We start from the raw sequence: 25223 nt of genomic DNA, 5'->3' as shown, positions 1-25223 counted from the left end.
ACCAATTGCTTGCAAAAAAGGAGGCAGATCAGGAAAAATGTGCAGTGAAACAAACAAACAAACAAACAAACAAACAAACCATAAACTGATGCTTAAATGTACAGGACCAAACTTCAGATTGGGGGCGGAAGGGATGAGGAACTGCAATCGACAAATCCATCCGTGCCATTCTAGGCAGCTTTTTGCAGCTTTCCCGTCCAAGCGGCTGGGTCCGGGACTTGTCCAGCAGCCCCTTTCCCTCATTTGAGCATCCACCCAGCCCGAGGGTCCGGGAAGGGGAAACCGGGCACCCGGCTGTCCAGGCTCGGTTCCCTAGCAACCGCAAACAACCTGCCATGCGGAAGGCGCAAAGGACCGAGAAGAGGCAAGGGCTTCTTTTTGGAGCTGCGCGCAGAGGAGGAGAGATGCAGGAGGCGCAGGAGGTGTTTGACCAAAGGTGCCCACCCCGCTCCCTGGCTGCGCGGAAGGAGATGCTTTCCTGGCCCAGCGATCGGGGTGGGTGGGTGGTGGCGGATGGGGAGGAGAGGAGGGGGGGGAGGAGGGAAGGGGGAACTTTGGCGAGGCTGCAAATCCAATTGGCTTCTGCGCCGTGACAGGCAGCCGGGCGCCTCGCCCCCTCCTCCCGCGCGCAGCGCTGCCGGAGTGTGGATGGGAGCAAATGTGGGGAAAGTGCAGTCGGAGGCGCCGGGGCTCCGCTGACAGCACGCAGCCAGGGCGCTCGCTCTGGCCCGCCGGGCTGCCCCCGGTGCACTATGGCCAGGACCCCGACGGAGCGCGCAGTCTCCTTGGCCGCCTTCATCGCCTCCTGCGCCGCCTGCCTCGCAGCCACCACCAGCGAAGGTAAGAGCCCGGGAGCAGCACGGAGAGGCAGCCCTTGCCTCGGGTGCCGGCTGGCGCGGGTGGGCTGGGCGCTCGCGAGGGCTTGTCGCCCAGCAAACTTCCTCCCCGCACTGCTGGGGAGGGTCTCCCAGAGTTTGATGCTCCTGGAGGTTTGGGGACAGCGACCCGGGACCCTGCCCGAGACCGCTTGTCCCTTCAGCTCAGCGTTGCCCACACTGACTGGGTTTCGGGCAGGAGATGGCGGGATTTGAACCAGGGACCTTTTGTTGCAAGGCAGGGGCTCAGGGAGCTACGGTCCTTCGCCACACAGCGGAGGAGAAGGACATCGGGAACTCCCGCTCTGTAAATAATGAAGAGATTGCCCAGCCCAGGGCTCCAGCAGTGGCAAGGTGTGTGCAGACAGGATGCCCCAGTTTTGCGTGAGTGCAGTGGGCGTTTGTGGTCTGTGAGCTGAGAAGAGGAAGCGGGTGAGTTGCTGGGCGTCTTAAAAAATGGACTTTGTTGCGTAGAAAAGTCCAGGAAGGGGAGGCAGACAGGACACACCTGCTCATCACCTCTATGCTTTAGGAGGAGACTGTCCCACAACATTGTTGCTGGTTCCTTTGTCCAGATGCTGGTCTCAGTGCCCTTGGCTTTTGGGGATCAGCAAGGGGGGGGTTGGGGCTGAGGCCACCTCTAATGCCAGTCTCTCTTGGCTGGCATCGTTGGTTCTAGAGCAACTGCCCATTTCTGCTGACCCCTCTGATACTGTCAAGACCACCTGCATCTTCCACCATGGCGCATGCCTACTTGTGAAACTGGCAAAACCAACGCCTGCAGTGGAGCTGCTGTCTCTGCATGGCCAACTTCCCTGGACTTTAAATAAGTGTCCATCCACTGGCATGTTCACATTCCACTGTTGACCTCTGTGCTCTTCCTTGTCTCATCTCCGGAAGACATCCAGGGTCATTCTGTGGGGCCTCAGAGCGAACATCAAGTAGATGGATAACTAGCCAGAGTATTGACCAGTTCTGTGAAGTCTGGTGCTGTTAGCCTGAGTTCTTCCACTACTCCTCTCCAGCAACTACAGCAAAGTCTCTGCACCTCTTCACCTACAGAAGCTTTCACCAACCTGATGCCCACCAGATGTTTTTTGGTGGTACAACTCCCATCAGCCTCAGCCAACATCTGGAGGTTGCCAGGTTAGCAAAAGCTGAGCTACAGCATGCCTCTTGGTAGAGCTGCCCATCTCTCCATTATTCCTGCCAATTTTGTGCCACAACCATACTTCCAAATCCCCTACCTGATTTTGCATTCATTTACAGTGGCACCTTGGTTCCCAAATGGTTTGGCTCCCAAACGCCGCAAACCCAGAAGTGAGTGTTCCAGTTTGCGCACGTTTTTCGGAAGCCAAACATCCAATGCAGCTTCCGCGGCTTCCGATTGAGTGCAGGAAGCTCCTGCAGACAATCAGAAGCCGCGCTTTGATTTTTGAAACGTTTTGGCAATCAAATGGACTTCCGGAATGGATTAAGTTCGAGATCCAAGGTACCACTGTATCTGCTTTCATTTATATCCCTCCTTTCTTTCAAAGTACATGGATTTCCTTCCTTTTACTTTACCCTTACAACACCCTTGTGAGGTATGTTAGACAGACAGAGAGAGAGAAGTTATCCCAGAGTCATCCAGTGAACTTTGTGGCTTCGTTGGGATGTGACCCTGAGTCTCCCCAGTCCTTGCCATGACTCTAGCTGCTACAAGTCTGTCTTACAAAGGTAAAAGGCTTGGATAGCCCAGTCAGTAGAGCATGAGACTCTTAATCTCTGAGTTATGGGTTCAAGACCACATTGGGCAAAATATTTACTGCATTTGGACTAGATGACCCTTGTGGTCCCTTTCAACTCTACAATTCTATGAATCAATAAATTCATGTAGGATAATTCTATTAATGCCATTTATTTTAGCATTTATTAATGCTAAAAGCAACCTATAGGTTCAGGGGAAGCATACCTCTAGATATCATTTGCTGGGGGGGGTGAGGACAATGGGGCATGGATGGTTGGGCCATCCCATGGGCATCTGGATGACCCCTGGCAGAGACAAGATGCTGGATGGAATGGGTGCTTGGTCTGATCCAAAAGGACTCTTCTTATGTTCTTGTGAATAGCAGTGAAGGAGGGTTGTTTTCATGCTTTGCCTATGGGCTCCCCAGAGCCATCGACTTGACCACTGTGGGAGACAGGATGTAGAATTCGATAGCCCTTTGGTCTGATCCAGCAATGGTCTCCTTAGGTCCTCACCTGCCTCCATGTGCTTGTTAAAGAAGATATGCCCCTCTCCTGTACTCGTCCCCCTCCTCTACCCTGGCCTAGCCCTTCAGAATCACAAGTGCAGTTGTGTTTCCCTGCCACCTAGAGACAGGAGGATCATCACCCACGGTTCTTACCTGCTTCCCCTGGTGGCTGAGAGATCACAAGGAGGTCACGGCAGGGCAAAGCAGCTCCCACAACCCTCCCAGCTCCCTAGCTGCTCTCTCTCACACGCCAACTCTGAAGCTACATTAACCACAGCCACACGGAGAGAGCATGTCAGGTCAAAGACAGCTGGCAGAAAAGGGATTGTGACAGGGAGGATGGGCGCCTCACATGAGCCCTGCTGGATCAAACTCAAGGCCTGTTACAGAGCTGCAGGGGAAACACAAGAGGAGAAGGCTATTCAGCCTATCTAGGGTCATAACCTGTCCCCCCACAAGCAGCCCATGAGAGCAGCAGCCCCCTCTCTGCTGTTCTCTAGAGATTGGTCTTCAGGGACATGCTTCCTGTGATCTTGGAGGCTGTCCATAGACATTGGGAATATCATAGACACTGATAGACTTCTCCTCCACGAATTTACTCAACCCCCTTTTGAGGCTATCTAGGCTGGTGCCTGCCACATCTTGTGGCAGAGAATTCTGCAGTCTAATTACCTGCTGCCTTGAATATTGCACCATTCAGCTTTGCAGGGTGACCCCGTTGGTTTCTGGTATTAGGAGAGAGGGGGACCAATGCCTCCCTTTCTACTTTCTTCATGCCGGGAACCATTTTACCCACCTGGATTATGTGCTGTTGTCCCCCCACCCCCACCCCATTGTGTCCCCCCCCAGCAAAAAAGCCTAAAGCGCCGTAACATTTGAGTTGATGCATCCCCTTGATCATTTTTTCGCTGCCCTTTCCTGCAGCTTTTCCGCAGGCACCACACCTGCAGTTTCCAAGCTGGTAGAGATAAGTGGGAGAGAGGAGGGTGTCTGGGGGAATTTTCATGAGATCATGGTGACCTGCGTTCCTTTGGCTCCGAATACCCTGGCATGGCCTGTGCTGAGTGGCCGACGTTGCTTCTTGCAGTCCACCCTTCTGGAAAGATGGTTCTGAAGGGAGTTGAGGCCAGGTAAACAAAGGGGCCCATCACCTTGACCTCAGGGCTTGGGGCAGTGCACTTGCTCTGTCCCCTTGAGGGGCATGGTGCTTGTGAGCTGCCCAAACCAATCAGGCCAGCCTGACCCTGGCTGGGAGGCTCTGCTCCTGTTTACGTAACAGCATGCTATGATTTGCAGAGCGAGTTTTTTCTCCCCTGATGCTGGGTGGGTTTGAACTATGGGCCACATGAGGCCAATTTGTCCTTGGCTCCAGAATGATGCTGTCCATGCTGCCAGGTCTGTGCCAAGCAATGCGGAGGCTTGGTACTGGCATTAATGTTTTCCAAATGCCACCTTACAGAACGAGGGTTGGTGGCTGGGGGGTGGGGGTGGCTGCGGGCTTTCCATTCTGAAGATCCATCACCCCTGCCTTGATTCCAGATCCTTATTTCATTACTTGATCCCCAAATCCCACCCTTTCCTCTCCATATCAAAGATCTCCTGCCTGGCAGGAACTGAGTTCACGAGAAAATATTTTTGGATATATTTATGCCCATTGCTTTCACACACACAATTTTTTTTGGGACATCTTTTATGCTGTGAGCACGGGTTTCCAGGGTGGATGGACTGACTTGTTAGGGTTTTCCAGTTGCGATCATACTGTTTGTATGTAAATTCAGTTGGGTTCACATTTTAATGCAGACCAACTAATTCATCCACTGCATGAGCAAAAGCACAATCGCTGGATACTCTGATCTCGTCCACGCTTCCACCTGTCCTTTGTCTAGAAAGCATGGGTCCCAGCAGTTGAGCCCTTGCACCACCACTTTCCCCAGGAGAACCCACTCTTGAGCGATAAATCAGAGCAAATGTGAACCCAGAGAAAACTCAGTTGACATTTGCTCCGATTTATCACTAAAGTGTAGGCTTCCCCGGGGGAAAGCGACGGGGCAAAGGCAAATCTGGATGAGACCTCATATGTCTCCAAATTTTGCAATGCAGTACTCTGACACCCCCAACCCCACAAGAAAGTTTAAGAAGTATAACCATGGGTTTATTAGGCGAATGTCTGCATAACAATGCATATTTTTATGAAATAATATATGAACAGGCATTCTTGCAAAAGCTGCATGTACACTAAATTGCTGAAGAATTTCCGTGAGGACATTTAAATATATTTATATCCATAAATGTATATATGTTTGTGTGCCTATCATGAATGATGTGGAAGCATGGAGAACTGAACTGTAGGCTGCAAAAATGAAAAAGTCAGAGGCCCCAAGGCTGCCAGATCCATCTAAACCTAGTGTGTATTTGTGACCTTCTACTCACACAACCAGAGGCTGTTCCACTACGGGACATGCCCAGATAATTTATTAATAGTTCCAGGATCACAGTTGGGTCACAGTATTGTGTGGTGTCAAGGTTGCATCCAGTAACAGGATGGTTTGGGCCTGGCAGCCATGTGCTTCTAATACCATGTCATACATACTCCAGAATTGGAGTATGGACATTGAAGTCATGCAGGAAGCAATGTGTCTGAAAAGATAAATGCTCAGGTACTATTGGGCAAATGGTCCATATTCCAAATCCAGGGCTGTTCCCAGCCATTTTGGCACCTGAGGTGAACCACGAAATGGTGACTTTCCACTGCCACCAGAGACTGAGCTTTCACATGACATAAAAGCCACCTTCAGATATATAGGTGGCGCTGTGGTCTAAACCACAGAGCCTAGGACTTGCCGATCAGAAGGTTGGCGGTTCGAATCCCTGCGATGGGGTGAGCTCCCATTGTTCAGTCCCTGCTCCTGCCAACCTAGCAGTTCAAAAGCACGTCAAAGTGCAAGTAGATAAACAGGTACCGCTCTGGCGGGAAGGTGAATAGTGTTTCCGTGCGCTGCTCTGGTTCGCCAGAAGCGGCTTCGTTATGCTGGCCACATGATCCAAAAGCTATATGCCAGCTCCCTCGGCCAATAAAGCGAGATGAGCGCCGCAACCCCAGAGTCAGTCATGACTGGACCTAATGGTCAGGGGCCCCTTTACCTTTACCTTATAGCACAAGTTTAGCACTTATTCCTGTGTTATTTGCAACCAGATTCTTTTCTGGAAGTAAATAGCACAGAAATGAATGCTAAATTTGAGCTACATTTTCTTATTTTTCCAGAGGTGTCATGTGAAAGCTCAGATATAATATGAAATTTAACAGTTAGGGAAACATTGAAGAAAGTGGAATAAACTGCTGTGTGAATGCAGGATGAGTGGAGAGAGAGAGAGAAAGGAGTACCAGAAAAGAGAGAGAGAAAGAGAGAAAGAGAGAAAGAGAGAAAGAGAGAGAGAGAGAGAGAGAGAGAGAGAGAGAGAGATTGGAGTGGCAGGAGGAAGGTGAGAAGAAGCACCCACTTTTGGAATCTGGTCTTGCACCCAAGGCAAATCACCTCCATCACCTGAGAAAAAAAGCTTCTCTACCTTTGACTTGGAGGATGCTCAATTACCTTACCTATGCATTCAGTATTTTGTGTGTCAGAGAGACAGACAGAAAGAGAGGAAATGATTTCAGAGTCGGACAGGTAAAGAGCTGGTTGACCTGCACTTCCGTTGACCCATGATCCTCTCTTTCTCCACTGCCATTCATCACCAATTACACCCTCCCTCTCTGCTTAAAGGAAGAAGGGATTTTCGTTGGGACAACAGCATGTTTGGGTAGGAGGGTGGTGCATTTGAAAAGCCTTTCCTCTACCTGAATGTGATCCCAATGCCAAATGAGGTTTGTCTGAAGTTTGTTGCAGTTTAATGTAGGGCAGGGATGAGCAGGGATAATCAAAGGGGAGCTGTGGGTGGGGCTGGAGTAAAAAGTAGGTGGGGCTTGAGTTAAAGGTGGGTGAAGCCACCTTTCTCTTTTGTCTGTTTGGTATAACCCCCTCCTTCACTTCCTGCCACTTCCCTTTCCCCCTCCATTCCACCTGCAAGAAATTAGGTCAAGAGCCACATAAAATTAGTCTGTGGGTTGTAGGTTGCCCACCCTTAACACAGTGTACTATTTGACCCTGGGTGAATCTGTCTATTTCATTTTTTTATTCAGTTTTCCACATTTCAAAATCAGTTTGCGTTTTCTTTTAATTAAAAAAATACTTTGTGAAAATTCAGCAGCATTTGAATAATATCAACAACAACAATAATAATTTCCCTTCCATACACAGGTCTGTATGCAATTTTGTCTGATATACACATTTTTGAAAAGCAATTTCCTCTTAGATTATGCATTTTCACGTGTTATTTTCACTAATGCATGCATTACAATGCACATTGTCTCCTGGTGTATGCATTTTTGTACACGTCACTTGGCTGGAGAAATGCGTTGCAAAATCCAGATAGGTTAAAATTTCAAAAAATGGCTGTGTTTTTGTTTGCTTATTGTTTCACCAGTGGGTGTGGTGTGACACAACAATGAACATAATTTGACAACATTAATATTAATTATAATAATTGCTACTCCCACACCCTTTCCATATATGCGTGTTTCTGTTCTCCCATGATTCACCCATCAAAATGGCAAGAAAGAACTGTATGCCAGTATACTGCCCGAAATTTTGTCATTTTACCCCTACAATTTTCAGGGTTAACGTGGTTGCAAGCCCCCCCCCCCCCCGCGCCTGGAAGCAATTAACATGGAATTGAGTCCTAAATTTCCACTATATTCTGCTAACCTTCTGCAATGGTCTTTTACGTCACGTGACAGCTCAAATATAATGCAAAAATTAAAAGGGGAAACAGAATAAACTGACCTGCAAATGCGGTCTATCGTGATCCTTGCATCCTAGCATCGTGATCCACAGCACTTCTGACTAAAACTCCAGTCCACAAGACGCACAAGGTGCCACAACATTATTTAGAGCTACACCTGTAGGTTATGGCTATGGCAACATCACCCCGGCAGAAGAATCCACAACTTAATTAAAACAAGCTATTAAAAGGAAAATTTAAAAATCCATTAAAATATACCATAATAAACGATGGGGGAGGGGGGCGTGGAATGTAAGCCAAAGGATGGTATAGCTCACTGATTCATTGACTTCCTGAAATTTTTATTCCAAGTGATCTGAATTGTAGAAACTTAATTATCGGCTTCCTTGGGATTAGGAACAGTCTGTGTTTTCTAAATCAGTCAGAAGCAGGTTGGTGCCTCACTATCTTGCAGGAGGGGCTGCAATCAAAGTGGATAGGATGAGAAATCTTTGTTTAGTTTTGTGGCTAGCCAAGTAATGGAGAAACGCACTGGAAAATATGGGCTGGATGATGGGGGCTCTGGTCTTTATCCCTCTCTCACAGTACTAGAACTCGCGGGCATCCCAAAAAGCTCAATATTGGAAGGACAAAAGGAAGTATTCACACGGAGTGTAGCTAAACTTTGGAACTCATTCCCCCAGGAGGCAGTGATGGCCACCGACTTGGGTGGTTTTAAAAGAGGATTAGACAAATTTGTGGAGGGGAAGGCTATCAATGGCTACCAGCCATAATGGCTACGCTCTGCCTCCCCAGTCAAAGTTTCTGAATACCAGTTGCTGGAAACCAAGGGAGAATGCTGCTGTGCTCAGGTCTTGTTTTGGGGCTTCCCATTGGTTCATCTGGGGGGCCACTGTGAGCAGTGGCAGAGTTAGTTCCGGGGGTGGCCATGTGCACCCGGGGGGGCAGGGGGGCTGCACAGGTGGGGACGATCCACTGTGAACTGCACGGGGGCAGGGCTGTCTGCCACGCTCAAGCCACTGCACATGGGAGCGGCAGGGCGAGCTCCCCGCGGTGTGCCTTTTTGTCACTCCCCCTCAGGGATGACCCCCGGGGCAGACCACACCTATCACAACCCCCTTCCTCCACTGGTGACTGTGAGCACAGGGTGAGCCATTGGCCTGATCCAGGAGCCTCTTGTTATGTTCTTCTGATACACAGTGGTCATTCCTACCCAGAATGTAGGAACGATCAGTTCCTTACACATACTGAACAAAGATTGGGTGGGACTCATTAAAAGTGTCAGATCGAGGTTGCTGAGTTGGTCTATATTGGTTAAGGTGATCCTTCGAGTGAACTGGTCTCAAGTTATTAAAGACTAGGCTGTACAGTCCCCCACTCCGAGTCACTGGTGTGGACTAGAATATCCACATGCCCCAAACAGTCACTGAAAAGCTAGGAACGTCATTCCTTAGTCCTTAAATTGTGGGTCCTTAAAAGGGGTAAGGGATGTGGGTGGAGCTGTGGGTTAAACCACAGAGCCTAGGACTTGCTGATCAGAAGGTCGGCGGTTCGAATCCCCGCCATGGGTTGAGCTCCCATTGCTCGGTCCCTGCTCCTGCCAACCTAGCAGTTCGAAAGCACATCAAAGTGCAAGAAGATAAAAAGGTACTGCTCCGGCGGGAAGTAAACGGCATTTCCGTGTGCTGCTCTGGTTCTCCAGAAGCGGCTTAGTCATGCTGGCCACATGACCCGGAAGCTGTAAGCTGGCTCCCTTGGCCAATAAAGCGAGATGAGCGCCACAACCCCAGAGTTGGCCACGAATGGACCTAATGGTCAGGGGTCCCTTTACCTTTACCTTTACCTTTAAAAGGGGTAAGCAAGCTTCCAGTCTGTCACCAAACTAGAGGTCACATTTTATTATGACGAATTCCACACTGAATGTTTTCTGTAGCAGGAGCTACTGCATTATCCTTGGTGTGTTAGAAGTATTGCTAAAAAATATTAGTTTACCTTTTACACCTACTTTCATGCTGGATATAATGTGTGTATACAATGCTATTTTTCTAGAAAAATCATGAACTTCACCCTTGTTCTTTTAGAACGACAATGGTGCCCATCTGAGAGGTGTCAAGCTTACCTCCTGTGAGCTCCAACTGCAAAAAAGCCGTGTGTGTGTATATGTACAATATCTTATTTATAGTTTAGCTCTCCCTCCCCCCCTCCGAAATTGTTTAGGGTTTGTTTCGTTATTAACAATTTGTTTTGAACTTGGTAATGTTAAACATATTTTGATATTAGTTTTTTTTTTAAGTGATGCAATTATCTATAAAGAACTTTATGGGTTGTAGTCAATATTAGTCCTACTCAAACTCATTACAGGTAATCAACATAACTAAGGTTCATTAAGTTCAATGGGTCTACTTTGTGTAGCACAAGCACTGGATACAACTCAGTATCTTTAAATGGATTCAGGAGAATATATTTCACTCCATTTTATTTTGTGTCAATCATCTGTTTCCTGATTATGTTTGAATTTTTCAGTGCCCTTAAAAATGTTTCCTTCCCTGAAATGTGTTAAGCTCACAATAAACACTAATTTTGGAATTTATTTCTTCAAGCTGGAGGTCACCCCAGAATTGCTTCTGTAAGACCCCACATCTCTCACACACATGCTTACATAAGTAAATTGACAATACTTGCTTTATGCTTATGACTTAGCATACTTGTTTCCAGCAATCTAGTTTAAAAATATGTTTTATGTGTGTGTGCTTTTAGGAAGGGAGGAATGCAAGGGCAGATTTATCTGTACACATAACACACACACACACACACACACGCACACGTACACACATACACACACACAGACACACACACAGAGAGAGAGACTAATTTTTCATTAACTGTAACTACACCCTTCGAAAAGCTGTTGATGATAGTTTTATAAGCCATGTCGGCAGGAGATCCATTTTGAAATGATTTTCCAGTGTGTGATTTGTCTGAGTTATTAAGCAGGCTGGTGCCTGCTTTTGTCGTGCAATATCCTCAGAATGAGACTTCTATTGACATCATGCAAAATTCAGTTTAATTGGCTATTGCTTTCAAAGCAAGGCCTTCGGCCGTCTGGAAGCGTTTCATCGTTCTGACAGTCCTGTGTGGTGCAGAATGAGCGTGAGAAAGAAAGGGGCCACTTGCCATCATTAGTACAAACTCATTGGCCTGGCATGTTTTTCTTTGTTTTCTACTGGGTGTAATTATTGTAGCCTGATTCTGCGGCTGGCCGGCCAAGATCTGCCTCCATCTGATTTGAGAGGAGGAAAAAGCAGCGGGATTGAAATTAAGAAGTGAGTGCAAAGTAATGAGTCAAACAAAGAGGAATTAATTCCTGACCACTCGAGATCTCTTCAATTGGTCAATGCTAAACACATGTCATATTTATTTACTTACTAAAAGCCCTGCACCCTACATTGCTAAGGAATTACTGGAAAATGAAAAGGACTGTGCAGTTTTGAAACCAGTGGTCAAAAACAGTTTGGTTTTGAATGCTTCAGTCCGCCATGTTAAATCAAAATTGTATCCAAACAGAGACAAAAACCTGCCCCTTGATCTCAGAAACCGCCATGCAAAATTTGGCCATGATATCTCAAGAGCTGTCCAAATGCATAGTGAATAGGCAACTAGCTTGGTCAACATTCAGCATTCTTGATCCCGTAAGTAGGGGCAAAACCCTGTAGTACAGGGCCTCCAATACCCACCTTCCTGAGCTGCTCCAGAAGAAGACACCATGGGCAGTGCCAAGGTGTCAAAAGCAACTGAGATGTCAAGGAGAACCAATAGGGTTACATTCCTCCAGCTCTCTCCCAACAGAGGTAATAAATCAGGGCAATCAGGGCTCTTTCGGTGGCAAAACCGGGTCTGAAACCAGACTGGAATAGATCTAAATAGTTTATATAGTCCCTCAGGAACATCTGCAGCTGGCCAGCCACCATTTTCTCAACCACCTTGCCCAGAAAAGGAATATTGCAAACTGGATGCTAGTTTTCTGAAACCTCTTTATCCAGGGAAGACTTCTTTAAGAGGGGCTGTATAACTCCCTCCCAGAATAAGGCACTGATCAATCTCACTGGACTCATCTGTTTTGTGGGGCTTCAAAGGAATTGTGAGGCATGACATAAACAGGTATTTGCGTGGTACATCCCTGCTTAAAAAGGGCACATTATGTCTGTGTTACTTTCAAAGTGTACTCCTATGCACCAGTTTCATCCCATTCCTGCATTATCAGGTGGATTAAAAATAATAATAATCTGCACCAAAAATCTGCATTTATTGAATATTTTAAAACAGTTTTTAAAAGAATCAGAACAAGGGCTTCTGAATCTCTCAAGTATGCTTTTAAAAGCATATTTTTTTGCCCTAGCCAGCATGACCAATGCTTGGGGATAATAAAAACAAAACAAAACAAAAAATAAACAAAATAAAACAAAAAATAAAATCTGTCGAACTACCCCTGTTATAGGTCCATCTTTCCCATGCAAATGTCATAAATGCAGGAGATACAGGTCGATTGCAGCATTAATTCTGTAGAGACACATTTTCTCCCCAACGTGCAGGAAGCCTGTGTGTGAGAGAGAATCAGAACCCAGCAGCACCAATTGAATGAGGATTCAATTGCTTAATTATGCAATCCTGCTAAACATCCTGCAACCTTCTTAAACTTCTTGCATCCCCTCACTCCCCACGGCCCTGACAGGTCCTTTAATTAACTATATGCAGTTTGCCAGGTCAGAATGCCAGGAGAAGGCGGAGGCGGAGGCGGAATATTTTTGCTACCTAGCTTTGGGAACTGCCTCGCCACACAGCATGCTCTAAATGGAGCTTAACCAATTTCGCTTCCAGGAGCAAAAGTGCAGAACCAAAATAGACTGAGAAGCTCTCTTTCTCTCTGGCACTCCCCAGTAAGGTGAGATGTGTGCTGTGGTACAAGAGAAGCCTTTGAAGGAACCCCGTTTCCCCCACCGCTGATGACAGCTTTATTCCCAATGCAACAGTGCAGAGGTAGAGAGCCTCTGGCTCACTAAACAGACCTGGCACATGTCTCCATTTGGCCCATAAGGTTGTTTTAATTTGGTCACCCCGGCCACTCTGGGTGGCTTCCAGCGTATAGGTAAAGGTAAAGGGACCCCTGAGCATTAGGTCCAGTCGTTGCCAACTCTGGGGTTGCGGTGCTCATCTCACTTTAGTGGCCAAGGGAGCCAGCTTACAGCTTCTGGGTCATGTGGCCAGCATGTGGCCAGACTAAGCCGCTTCTGGTGAACCAGAGCAGCGCACGGAAACGCTGCTTACCTTCCCACCAGAATGGTACCTATTTATCTACTTGCACTTTGTCATGCTTTTCAGACTGCTAGGTTGGCAGGAGCAGGGACCGAGCAATGGGAGCTCACCCCGTCACAGGGATTCAAACCGCCGACCTTCTGATCAGCAAGTCCTAGGCTCAGTGGTTTAACCCACAGTGCCACCCGCGTCCCGGCTTCCAGCATATACAGAAATATAATGAAACATCAAACATTATAAACTTTCAATTTCTAAAAAGGGATACAGGAATGGGAGACGTGAGGAAGTCGGGAAAATAAGTTAATTGAAGCTGAGAAATTAAGAAAGAGGGAATTTTTGTTTTTTGTTATTATATGTGTTTTTATCTTTTTTTCTTTTTCTTTTGATGTGTTTAATGTCTGTATTTTTTGTATTGTATTGCTTTTTGTGATTTTGTATTCTTTTTGTCTTTGTATGCTTTCTTATTGTGAAAACTGAATAAAATATTTATTAAAAAAAAACCAAACATTATAAACTTTCCTATACAGGCCTGCATTCAAATGTCTTCCAAAGGTTGTAGAGTTTCTTATCTCCTTGACATCTGATGGGAGAACGTTCCACAGGGTGGGTGCCACTACTGAGAAGGCCCTCTGCCTGACTCCCTATTTCTTCACTTCTCCCAGTGAGGGGGCATCCAAAAGGTTTTCCACAAATGGTACTTACCTGCCCCACACCTGATGTCATAAATGTTGGAGCAGCTAAGAATACAAACTGCAAATAGATATTTTCATTCCTTAGGCAGCTTGCCAGGGGTTATAGCAAGCTCCTTCAGAGACCCGTTTTCAGCAGAATCTGCCTCTTGATGCTGACAGCATGCCTCCAACAGCTGATCAGCCTCTTTGAAGTTGTCACCTGTCATCATAATGATGTCAAGTGACTGACAAGTGGGCAGGGTCAACCACCTGTCAAAGCTGGACTATGGGGAGCGGAGGCAGTCAAAGTTCTGGCTTGCTGCAGTTGGGAGGGGGCATAGTCATAGTAGAAGCAAGGATTAAGTCCCCTTCCTCAGCACCATCACTATGGACCACGCCAGCTTTGTTTACAGTTTTTGTTTTTAATCGTATCCGTGCAATTGCTAATTGCACAAACAATGGCACATCTAGGTCAATCCTAATTTATGGGCAAATGAACTAATGTAGAGAAAGTGGAAAGGGAGTTTCATCGGCCAAAAGAGAACTGGGATGGGGGGTGGGGAGACAGAATGAAATGGCCTGAGCAATGCTGGAAGGGGGGGTTGGGCCAGCCTTTTGGTTTAAAGAACTAATTGAGCCTCCTGGCAATTGGGTGATACAATAGGTAGGGGTGTGTGTGTTTGCTTGCTGATTCGGCATCCTCTTAATTTTTAAAAAGAATAATTTAAAATATTAACAGTGGAATCCTTATGCATGTCTGCTTAGAATTAAGTCCAGTGAGTAGCTTTTTTTGTGGGGGGGGATTCAATTCAGTTCACATTTAAAGGTAAACCCACCTAATTTGCACTTTCAGAAACAAAACAAGAACTGAAATTTGCATTTCTCTGAATTTTGCAATGCAGTTCTCCAGCCGAATAATGTCTACCAAAAAAAATGTGCATGCAAGGATAAGGTGTGCATGCAAATGTATGTATGCCATAAAAAACAACATACAGAAATGAATTATATTTGGGGAAGTTGCTTTGCAAAAAAAAAAGTAAATGTGTTTGTTAAGGATAATGGCATACAAAATGTAGATTAGGAGAAATTTGCCCTAAAATGCTGATGAATTTTCATGAGGACTTTATAAAAGAATTGCAAACTGATGTGGAAATATGGAGGGCCAAACTTAAGAATGGAAAAATGAGGAACTGAGAAAAACCAAAATTGGCATAGGTGCCCATCCTTACATCTAAGCAAATTGGTACAGGAGTGCTCCCTAAACGCGCAATCCTATACATACTTATCTGAGAGTAAATCCCACCGATTTCAACTGGGCTTGCTTCTGAGTAGACATGCACAGGGTTTGTAATGAAGGCTGGATTTCTGTGCTCACTTACCTTGGAGTAAGTCAATGAAACTTAGTTCTAAATACAGTGCAATATTCAACACAATGTGGGCATGACATTGAGTGTCCAAATTCCTAGTTGTGTCTTCACCAGCACTAGCCAGAGGCTGATTTGACATATGCCACCAGGGCTGGCCCACCCATGAGACAAGGGGAGGCCATGTGGCAGGATCTACAGGGGCAGCAGATCCCAGTGTAGATCTTTATCTCCCTCCTTGATCCTGATCACTCACCCCTTCTTCCCTGGAGGGGAGGGGGTGCCTTTGCCTCAGGTGCCAAAATGTCTTGTGCCGGCCCTGCATGCCACTGTATTTGACAAAGCAACTTATGGTGGCCACAGTCATGCAATTTGATGGTAAGAATAATATTTATCCAGCAGCATAAATATTGCAGTTTATTGCTGGCTGGGTGGTGAGTTGTTTCCTCACCACAAGCACATTTTAAGCCTTGGAATCACTTCCCGGATTCACAACAAAGGCCAGACTCAGAACATCTGTGTTCCCCTGAAGAACTGGATCGTAATTTGTGGCCTATTTGTGGCTGAAGTGGTGCAGAGGAAATGCGGGGATGGGAAATGTCAGCATGGAGAGCAGAAAATATTTCTGTGCCGGCGCCCTAGAGGAAGAAAAATGGGGGGATTTGCTACTTAATGGGCAGGTACGCAGTGGGGCTTTGTTCTCCAATGCATGGTTGGCATATCAGGTGCTAGAAACTGAAGGGAAGGAAAAGCTCCAGAAAATTATTCAGACAAAGCAGGATAAATACATTGTAGGAACAAAACAGGCACACTCAGAGGTATATTTCAGTCACATCCTTCTGCAAAGGAGTTCTAGGAAAGCTACATGGTTCTTCTCCTGTGTAGACAGTACTGAGATAGATAAACATAAGGCCTACTGTATGTCTCTCATCCAAAATCTGTTGCTTGCAGCATGAGCTGTATCCTTCAAAAGTATCCATGCACTGACAGACCCGCCAAGTGTCCCTATTTTCCAGGGACAGTCCTGGATTTATGGAAGCCATCCCAGTTTCTGATTTGTTCTTGGAATGTCCCCTTGTCCTTAGGATGTCCCTATTTTCACTGGAGAAATGTTGGAGGGTATGGAGTTATCTGACCCCCGAGCCATCTGAAGACAGCTCTGTGTAGGAAAGTTTCTTAATGTTTAATGTTTTGCTATGTTTTTATATATGTTGGAAGCCGCCCAGAGTGGTTGAGACAAGCCTTTCCAGATGGGCAGGGTATAAATAGTAAAATTATTGTGATGATGATGATGATGATGATGATGATGATGATGATGATGGAACAGGACGTCCCTGTTTTCATTGGATAAATGTTGGAGGGTATGACGGACCTTGGCTGGCAACTGCTGGTCTTTTCTCATTCCCAACCATCGCAGGGTTGCCAAGAAAATGGTCCCATGAGGCTCTTGCTTGACACAACGAATGTCCAACATGGAGGAGGCTGAGCTTTTGGCTGCCCACCCACAGCACACACGCACATGGCTAGATTAAATAGAACCTTCACCAGCGTTGAAAGGCATTTGGTTTCCAGATCACGAGCAGAGCAATTTGCCTCGACTTCCTCATTAACTTAAGCTGGGCTCCCTGGAGGCGGACAACTTTGGAGCAGGTGACTTTGATTCCACCCCTGCTGTCTCCCCCTACTCCATGAAATCTCTGCTTGGGAGATCCTGCTCGCTCGCTTCTTTTGGTGTGAGCAGAGAGGTATTGGTATGGGTTTGTGTGCGTGTGTGTGCGTGTCGTAGCTGTGCACCACGGGGCATAATTACTTTGGCTTTAGTGTGCAGACTTCAAACCTGGATTAATTCCCACAGGAAGTGTGAAACAAACAGAGAAGGACTTGGCTGAGCCTCTGGAAAGTAAAGATTGCAAGGGGGAAGTGGGAGCACGTTGTTTTGGATGGAGTGGCTCTGCCCTTGAAAGAAAGAAAGAAAGAAAGAAAGAAAGAAAGAAAGAAAGAACAATGCACAGATTCATGGGGAGAAATGCTGGATCTGGCATTTCTTCCGGGTGTCTAGATGGATTTATTATTTTATTTAGTGGATCTGTACCCCACTTTTCAGCCAAAAAGACTTTCAGAACAGTTAATCAAACAAAAACACAGGTGTACGATGGAGGCTGGTTCATTATGGGAAAAGCAAGCTCTATTCTGCAGTTGTGGCTAACACCACAACTAGAAAAAGGGGTGCTGGAACTCACCATGAATACGTCCCTTGTTCTCTTATAATGACAATGGTGCCCATCTGAGTGGTGCCGGAACACAGTTCCCATAAGTTCTGGCTGAAAAAGGCTCTGGGTAATACCACTGGGCTTTAGAGGTGTGTTTGCATTTGTGCGATGTCAGACTTGAATACCAGCTGTTGAACCAATGTTGCTGCTTCTGCCATCACACTTCCCAGGGCAGAGGCTCCCAACCTTGCCTTCACTCAAGCTTAGTGATGGCCCAATCTGTCAGTTTCTGTTTCTCTCCATTCCTCATCTTTCCACTCTTAAGTTTGCTTTTCTACATCTCCACATCAGTTTGTGAATATTTTTTTTTAAACTTCCTCATGAAAACTGAGAGTTTTAATGAGAATTTCTCCTGACAGTTTGCAGGTATTTTTGCACATTTTTGCAAAGCACTTCCCCTAATGGAATGCATGTTTGTATACTTATTTTTACTAATCAATAAATTTTGATGCACATCGCACAATTTTACCATGGTATACAGTGGTACCTCAGGTTAAGTACTTAATTCGTTCCAGAGGTCCGTTCTTAACCTGAAACGTATGTAACCTGAAGCATATGTAACCCAAGGTACCACTGTAATTGGTTAGTTTCTCACACAATCCTCTCTATTCTCCATCCCGGCAAACAGAAGGCTTATCAAGGATAGATTCCAGCCAGGCGAAAACACTCAAGGTGGGTACAGAGTTGGGCCAGTGAGGGGTGTTGCCTGGGGAGAGGGTGTGTGTCTGGAAATGGGGTGTGGCCTGGGAAGAATCCCAGGGGCCAAGTGGAAAGGCCTAAAGGGCTGCATTTGGTTCCTGGGCCGCAGGTTCTCCACCCCTGCATTAGAGCATCCATTCATTTGAGGGCTCCCAGGTTCTTCAGACTCTGACTTTTGATGAATGGGTTCTCAAGAAGGCCCAAGTATTTGCTGGACAACTGTGCGTGCCTCACGTTCTCTGTCTGTCTAATGAAAGTTTTCTTCTTATATCTTTCAGTGAACCTGTTGGACACTTCCACCATTATTGGCGACTGGGGCTGGCTCACCTACCCTTCCCATGGGGTAAGTCACCTGGAAAAACTATGGAGAGGGATGAGTGATAGGTCAGTTGGTAGAGCATGGGAATCTTAATTGTGGGTCTGAAAAAATGTGAAAAATGTGAAAAAATCCCACATTGCAGGGGGGTGAACTAGATGATCTTTTTGGTCTCTTCCAATTCTACACTCCTCTGATTCCTGTTGGGTTGAGCCAAATTTCCATACTGTTCAGTTTGTTATTTCCCAATGTTTCTGAGAATCCCACCCACTGGGAAGGAAGTAGCCACCATCTTTTTTGATGGACTGACTTAGGCTACCGCTTTAGAAGGCTCAGTGGGGAACTGATTGCCCTACAGCCTCTATTCTTCTCCTCCATGAATTTATTTATTCCTCTTTTAATGCCTTCCAAGTTTGTGGCCACCACTGCTTCTTGTGGGAGAGAGTTCCACAGTCTAAATATGCACTGTGTGAAGAAGAGTTACTTCTTTTTGTCTGTCCCTAATCTTCCAATGTTCAGCTCCATTGAATAACCCCAAATTCTAATAGCATAGTGGGAGGAAAAAAATTCCCCTTTGCCAAACAATTTCTGCCAGCAAACATCTGTGCTTCCTTCTTCCTTTGCCCATGTGGGCAAGCTTAAGCCACACTCGTATCTATTATTTGCATCTTTATCCCTTTATAATCTGGTGTGTATGTGTGCGTGTGTGTTTAAAATCTTGTGTTGATTTTAATTTAAACTGTTAACAAGTTCCTGAATACAGATGTAATCAAACCCGCTTGCCTGCCGCATTAATTATGATGTCCTCATTTTCATCTTGCTAGGAGACCTTATCTCAATGACATGGGAAGAGAGGAGAGTCATTTCGCTTTATGAAAAAAGAAACAGAGATAGGAACAAGGCAGTGCATGTTAGGTTGTAATAGGAGCTCTCACAGCCTGTCCCTTTTCTTGCACAGTTTGCATCCCAGTTAATCAGAGGAACCTCTTTCAAATAAGGAAAGTGCTTTAAATAATCAGCTGTTGGGAAACTTCCACCACATGGGCCTAATATGGTCTTGGAGATCGGCTTGCAAGCCTGTTCGGGGCAAACCTGAGTCATCTTTCCTGGGCTTGATGTCTTATGAGAAAATTCAAGTCATATGGGAGCATTCAGCAGGCAAAACCTGAACTTTTTGAATTGGATGCCTTTTTTCTGCTGCCTTGCACAGTAAAAGAAAAAGTCTCCAACTTCAAAACACGGCAAATTTTGTTTGCAAAGGAAGGATCAAGAGCACACTTAGAGTGCACACCTGGGTTTGAACTATCAATGACCTAACATCATATAGCATCAGATGAGTGATAGGTGCATAGCCCGCCTACCTGCCAGAGTGGCCTGTGTCGGGTTAGCCACTTCCCGGTCTGGTCCTCTGTCCAAATCTACGTAGTTCTGTAACCTCTGAACTCATCCAACTAACAATCCTGCGAATGTTTGCTCAAAATAAGTCCTGTTTAGGGATGGATGAATCTGCATATTGTGGTTTCTTCCAGTTTCTCATTTTCCCAGTCTTAATTTAGATTGCCCCATTCCCACATACATTTCCCTACCCCCAAAACGGCAATATGAAAATTCGTACTTGTTTTTTGTGCTCATTTCTGCTAATATGTACATTTTTATGCACGTATGTTTCTGGTATATGCAATTTCATGAGCAACTTTACCCAAATGCATTTCAATACTTTATTTTGTGTGCACATTTCACAAATATGTGGATTTTAACTTTTATTGCTTGGCTGGAGAATTGCATTGCAAAATTCAGAGAAATGGGTTTCAGGTTGCATATTCACACAAACTTGGTAAGCTGGCATTAAAATGTGAATTGAACCACTTTCTTCCCCTAGCCTGAGTTCAGTGAGACTGAAGTCAGTGTCTTTATGACTGTAGCCCTACAGCACCCTCCTACACTTGTCTGTTGACAAAGGTCAAGATGTCAGCTAAAGCATGAATCCTGCCTAGCTTCTATCTGCTGTGACGCCGCTTACCTTGGGACGTAGGTTTGAAGTACAAAATCTGCTGGAACTGGTGCCTCTAACTCCTCTCTCCTGCTCTTTCTTTCAAAGTGGGACTCCATCAACGAAATGGATGAATTCTTCAACCCCATCCACACCTACCAAGTCTGCAATGTCATGTCCCCCAACCAGAACAACTGGCTGCGGACTAGCTGGGTGCAGCGTCACGGGGCTCACCGGGTGTACGCAGAGATCCGCTTCACCCTGCGGGACTGCAACAGCATGCCAGGGGTCCTGGGCACATGCAAGGAGACCTTCAACCTCTACTACCTCCAGTCAGACCGTGATCTGGGCAGCACCCCCCGCGAGAGCCAGTTTGTGAAGATTGACACCATTGCGGCTGACGAGAGCTTCACCAATGTGGACCTGGGCGTCCGGCGACTCAAGCTCAACACGGAAGTGCGTGGTGTGGGGCCCCTGAGCAAAAGAGGCTTCTACCTGGCCTTTCAGGACATTGGCGCCTGCATTGCCATCGTCTCGGTCCGAGTTTACTACAAGAAGTGCCCAGCCATGGTGAGGAACCTGGCGTCCTTCTCCGAGGCAGTGACAGGAGCAGACTCCTCGTCCCTTGTGGAGGTGCGGGGCGAGTGCGTGGGGCACTCTGAGGAAAGGGACACCCCGAAAATGTACTGCAGCGCTGACGGGGAGTGGCTGGTGCCCATCGGAAAATGCGTCTGCAGTGCCGGCTATGAGGAGCAAGGGGATTCGTGTCTGGGTAAGTCTGGATGTGGGCTGTGCAAAACTACTGTTGCTGCTGTTGGGAAGGATGGAGGGAAGAGGCACTGGGAGAAAATGTTTTGGTGTTGCTCTGTTTGATCAGGTCCACTTCAAAGAACAGGTACAGGGTTGCCCCCCTCCCCCAATTTGCAGCTAAAAAAAAAAAGAAATCACAATATTGCCTGACAATGACCTGTGAGCTTCCATCAGGGGCAGACTTCGGTAATCTTTCATAATGAGAAGGTTGCCATATTTCAGTAAGTGAAAATCTGGACAGAAAAGCTGTTGAGCTTTTTCGGCAAAATCATGAAAAAAATTGCTGTTCTTCAGCACTGCCGACATGAGCTGCCATAGGTCTAGATTTGACCTATTTCTGCCCGGACACTGCTGCCGACTGCAATATTATAGATATGTCCAGGAAATGGCAACCCTACTAAAACAGTGCCCTGTGCAAGGCCAAAATTTGGCACCCCCAAATGGATTGTGGGTTTCCTCAATTTTATGCCCCCTTAGCCCACACCACCCTAAATCTGGTGCTGCTTCCATAACCTGGAGGATGTCAAGGTGTTGGTTAAAGGGAGAAAAATAGGAAACCAGTCAGAAGAGGGAAATGGCCCGCTTAGACCTCTAACAGCTTACAGCATGCATCCTGGACCCAAGGATTATTACATTGTTTCTGGTTCCACCGCTGTCTACCTTCCCAGGACTTCTCGAGGTGGAATTAGAAGCGGGAGGTCCTTCTGGGCCCATGTACAGTGCAGGAGTCAATAACAATGGAGATACCCGATTTGCTCCGAGTAGAGATTGCCCTGAGCGCCAGCCTCACATGCATTGATTATTTGGCGCCTTGCCGAGCGGCCTCCCTTCCAGCTGTGTGCGTTTGGCTCCGCTCCAGGGCCTTCCCTTGGGGGCTCTGGCCACTTCTGGGCTCCATCAGCCGGCCGTTTTTTCTGCAGCCCTGCCTTTCCTTTGGCAGGAAATTTCCTCAGCAAAGAAAACAAAAGCAAAGTCAACAGAAACAGAGCTATCTCCTTAATCCATCGCAGGCGAGCACTTGGAGGAAGACGGAGGCGTTTTCCCCGAGTGTCCGTGGGCTCTGGGAAGACGGCTGCAGCTCGCAACTGTATAAACGACGATAAGGAGGCAGCAGCTGTGCAGAAGGCAGCAGCACACACTGCCCTGAGGCTACATGTGTACAACAGGCGACTTGACTGGGGTCCTCATAGGAGGCTTTGTTTGCTTTCAGTTTCTTTCAGGGGGGGGAAGCGCTATTTAGAGGAGCAGAGCTTTGACTTGGCAAATATGAAAAGACGGCTTTGTTTAGAGGCGGGGGGAATGTGAACAGCAGGATTGACAATACCTTGCACAAGGTTACCTCTGGCAAAGTCACGCAGGGAAGGACACGGCTAAGCTAGACAGATGTCCGTCTTCACATGCCCTGGATACATTGCAAGTTCGGAAGTCACATAGGCTGTGAACCAGGTGAAGCAAAGAGGGAACTTCCTGGCCAAAGGCGGAATGTGGCCCTTCAGGGTTCTTTATCTGGCCCTCAAGACTCTCCCTAGGCCACACTCCCTCTCCGTAAGCCACAATCCTCATTGGCCCTGCTAATGTTTGATTAGGTTTTAAAATCATAATTATGATATAGGAAGGAGAGGACTGGGGAAGGAGTCCTTCGCCTCCAGATTGCCCCCTCAACAGCTGTTGTGTGGAGGGGTGATACAGAGGGTAGGCATCAGGCAAGAAAGTGAATGTCAGGTCAGGCAGGCAGGGGTGGGACTAGATGACCGCTGGGCACCCCTTCCAACTCTGCAATTCCTTTGTTGTATATACTTTCTTTGCTAGCAATTTCCCCTAAGATAGAACTCCAGTTCTTCCTTTTCAGTTATGCCCCGGCTTTTGACCTGTCCTGAACCTGAGGTCTCATGAGGTCATGTGGGCATCACTGCAATAGGGGCAGTTGGAGAAGACCCTTCAGAGAAAATATGATGGTCTGGGGAGATATAAGTGGGGGTGGAGAGAGAGAGAGAGTCAGAGTCCCTGAGCTGTGAAGGGACTTAAAGATCAAAAACAGCACCTTGGACCCCAAAAAGACCTGGGATTAAGCTGAACACAGGTACAAGTTCTCTCTCTGCATGTACTGTGTGAAGTAATATACTTGGTACAGCTTAGCTATTTGTGTACATGGGTGCACAGATGGTGCACACATTGAATAGAACATGTGAACACCCCTTAGACAGTAAGAATTATTTATTTACAGCGGTTTTTTTTTTAAAAATGCTATAATTCTGATAGTTTGAGAAGTTAGTGTTTTTGTTCTAAAGTTAAGACCCTGTGCAGAAAATAATGAAAAGAGCAACACTGCACAATTATTTCTGTCAAATGTAAACCTTGGTAGTGGGCTTGTTTTTTAGGAAGCACAACAGACCTAGCATGCCTTGCCTTGTTGCCAGAAAAAGGGAATTGCTTCAATGGCGCATTATTGCTGCTTTCACACAGCAGCTGAACCTGTTTCCCCAGTGTTTCCCCAACTTCCACATTACATCTGAGCTTTCACCTAATGTCAAAGCCACTCCTGGAAATACTGTGCAAATTTAGTGCTCATTTCTGTGTTATTTGCAAAGCATCCCCCCCCCCCCGGAAGCAAGTAACACATGAACGAGTGCTAAATATGTGCTATATTCTGCTACATTTCTGGAAGTGGCTTTTACATTGTGTGGAAGCTCAAATATAGTGCGGAAATTAGCAGTTAGGGAAGCATCAGAGAAACGGAACACAGTTCCATATTAATGCAACCTTAATTGGTGTCACTTAAACCCTTTCCTTTGTCTGGCAGCAAATTTGTGAAGACCAGAGATTCCATGTTTATTGAATGCTACATTTGAACAACAGTGCGAGTGCACAGGTTCATCACTTGTGTATACAGGCATGCACATTAGCATACTCATTGAATGTGGTGTCCCAGTCACAGTTAAAGTACTCTTAGCCTGGACTTGGAATCATAGTGTTGTAGAGTTGGAAGGGACCCCAAGCACCACCCAGTTCAACCCTCTGCAATGCAAGAATCTCAGCTACAGCATCCATGACAGGTGGCCATCCAACCTCTGCTTAAACACCTCCAAGGAAGGAGAGTCCACTATTTTCCAAGGGAGACCGTTCCTCTGTTTAGATTTAGATTTAGATTTAGATAAATTTATTGTCATTGTCCGTATATACACAGTATACACAACAACGAAAATCAAACACCCACCCAAAGACCGGGTTCACATATACATCTCTTACAGTGAGAGAGTTTTTCCTGATGTTTAGCCTGCTCTTTCAGCAGAGAAAAGAATCGGCGCTGCAAGATTGATAACCCAAATCAACTGGAATTGGAAATTCCTCGTTCCGCTGTTTTAATTGTCAGAATGAGATCCCACACTGCTGTCACCCTGGGTAATATTTCATGCCCTGCCATTGGGACAGGATGATGTAAACCCCACTTTGTAGTCCTAATCATCTTTCTATAAATATCAGAGAAATTCAATTTTTTTGGGCAGGGGAAGAAATTAAACCTTTACCTTCGTAGTAGCATCCTAATGTGACTCCAAATTAATTCCCCATTCCTTCTCACAGCTAGGCATCCTATTTCTTAAAGATGTTTGCACAGCTAAGGACTTCTTTATAGCTTTAATGTTTACCTAAGAAAGGAGCTTCCAAGGCTGCGGAAGAGGAGACATAGGATAGTGCCTGTTGCTGGACTGAGACTGTAAAGGAAGTTGGTCATCCCTCCTGTGTTTGCTGGAAATTCCTGAAAGCATCACAGTCTTGCTGTGGCTATGCATTTTTTTAAGGGTAGGGCAGGTGGCAGAACCAAGAGCCCCACGGACCAGACTGGC

General features: G+C 46.3%; 1 protein-coding gene across 2 annotated transcripts in view; it reads left to right on the top strand.

The window, feature by feature from the left end:
* The first annotated feature begins 594 nt into the window (after positions 1-594).
* Positions 595-25223, top strand: part of EPHA8 (EPH receptor A8) — a 61355-nt gene continuing 36726 nt past the window's right edge. For both annotated transcript variants that reach the window (XM_082229933.1, XM_082229932.1), the window contains exons 1-3: positions 595-840; positions 18544-18608; positions 20680-21343. In XM_082229933.1, the coding sequence (XP_082086059.1) occupies positions 753-840; positions 18544-18608; positions 20680-21343 (817 nt within the window). In that variant the 5' untranslated portion in view covers positions 595-752. The remainder of the gene's footprint in view (positions 841-18543; positions 18609-20679; positions 21344-25223) is intronic.

The sequence above is a fragment of the Podarcis vaucheri genome, assembly GCF_965113315.1.
Source record: "Podarcis vaucheri genome assembly, chromosome: 7".
Taxonomy (NCBI): domain Eukaryota; kingdom Metazoa; phylum Chordata; class Lepidosauria; order Squamata; family Lacertidae; genus Podarcis; species Podarcis vaucheri.
This window is presented reverse-complemented; position numbering and strand designations above follow the sequence as displayed.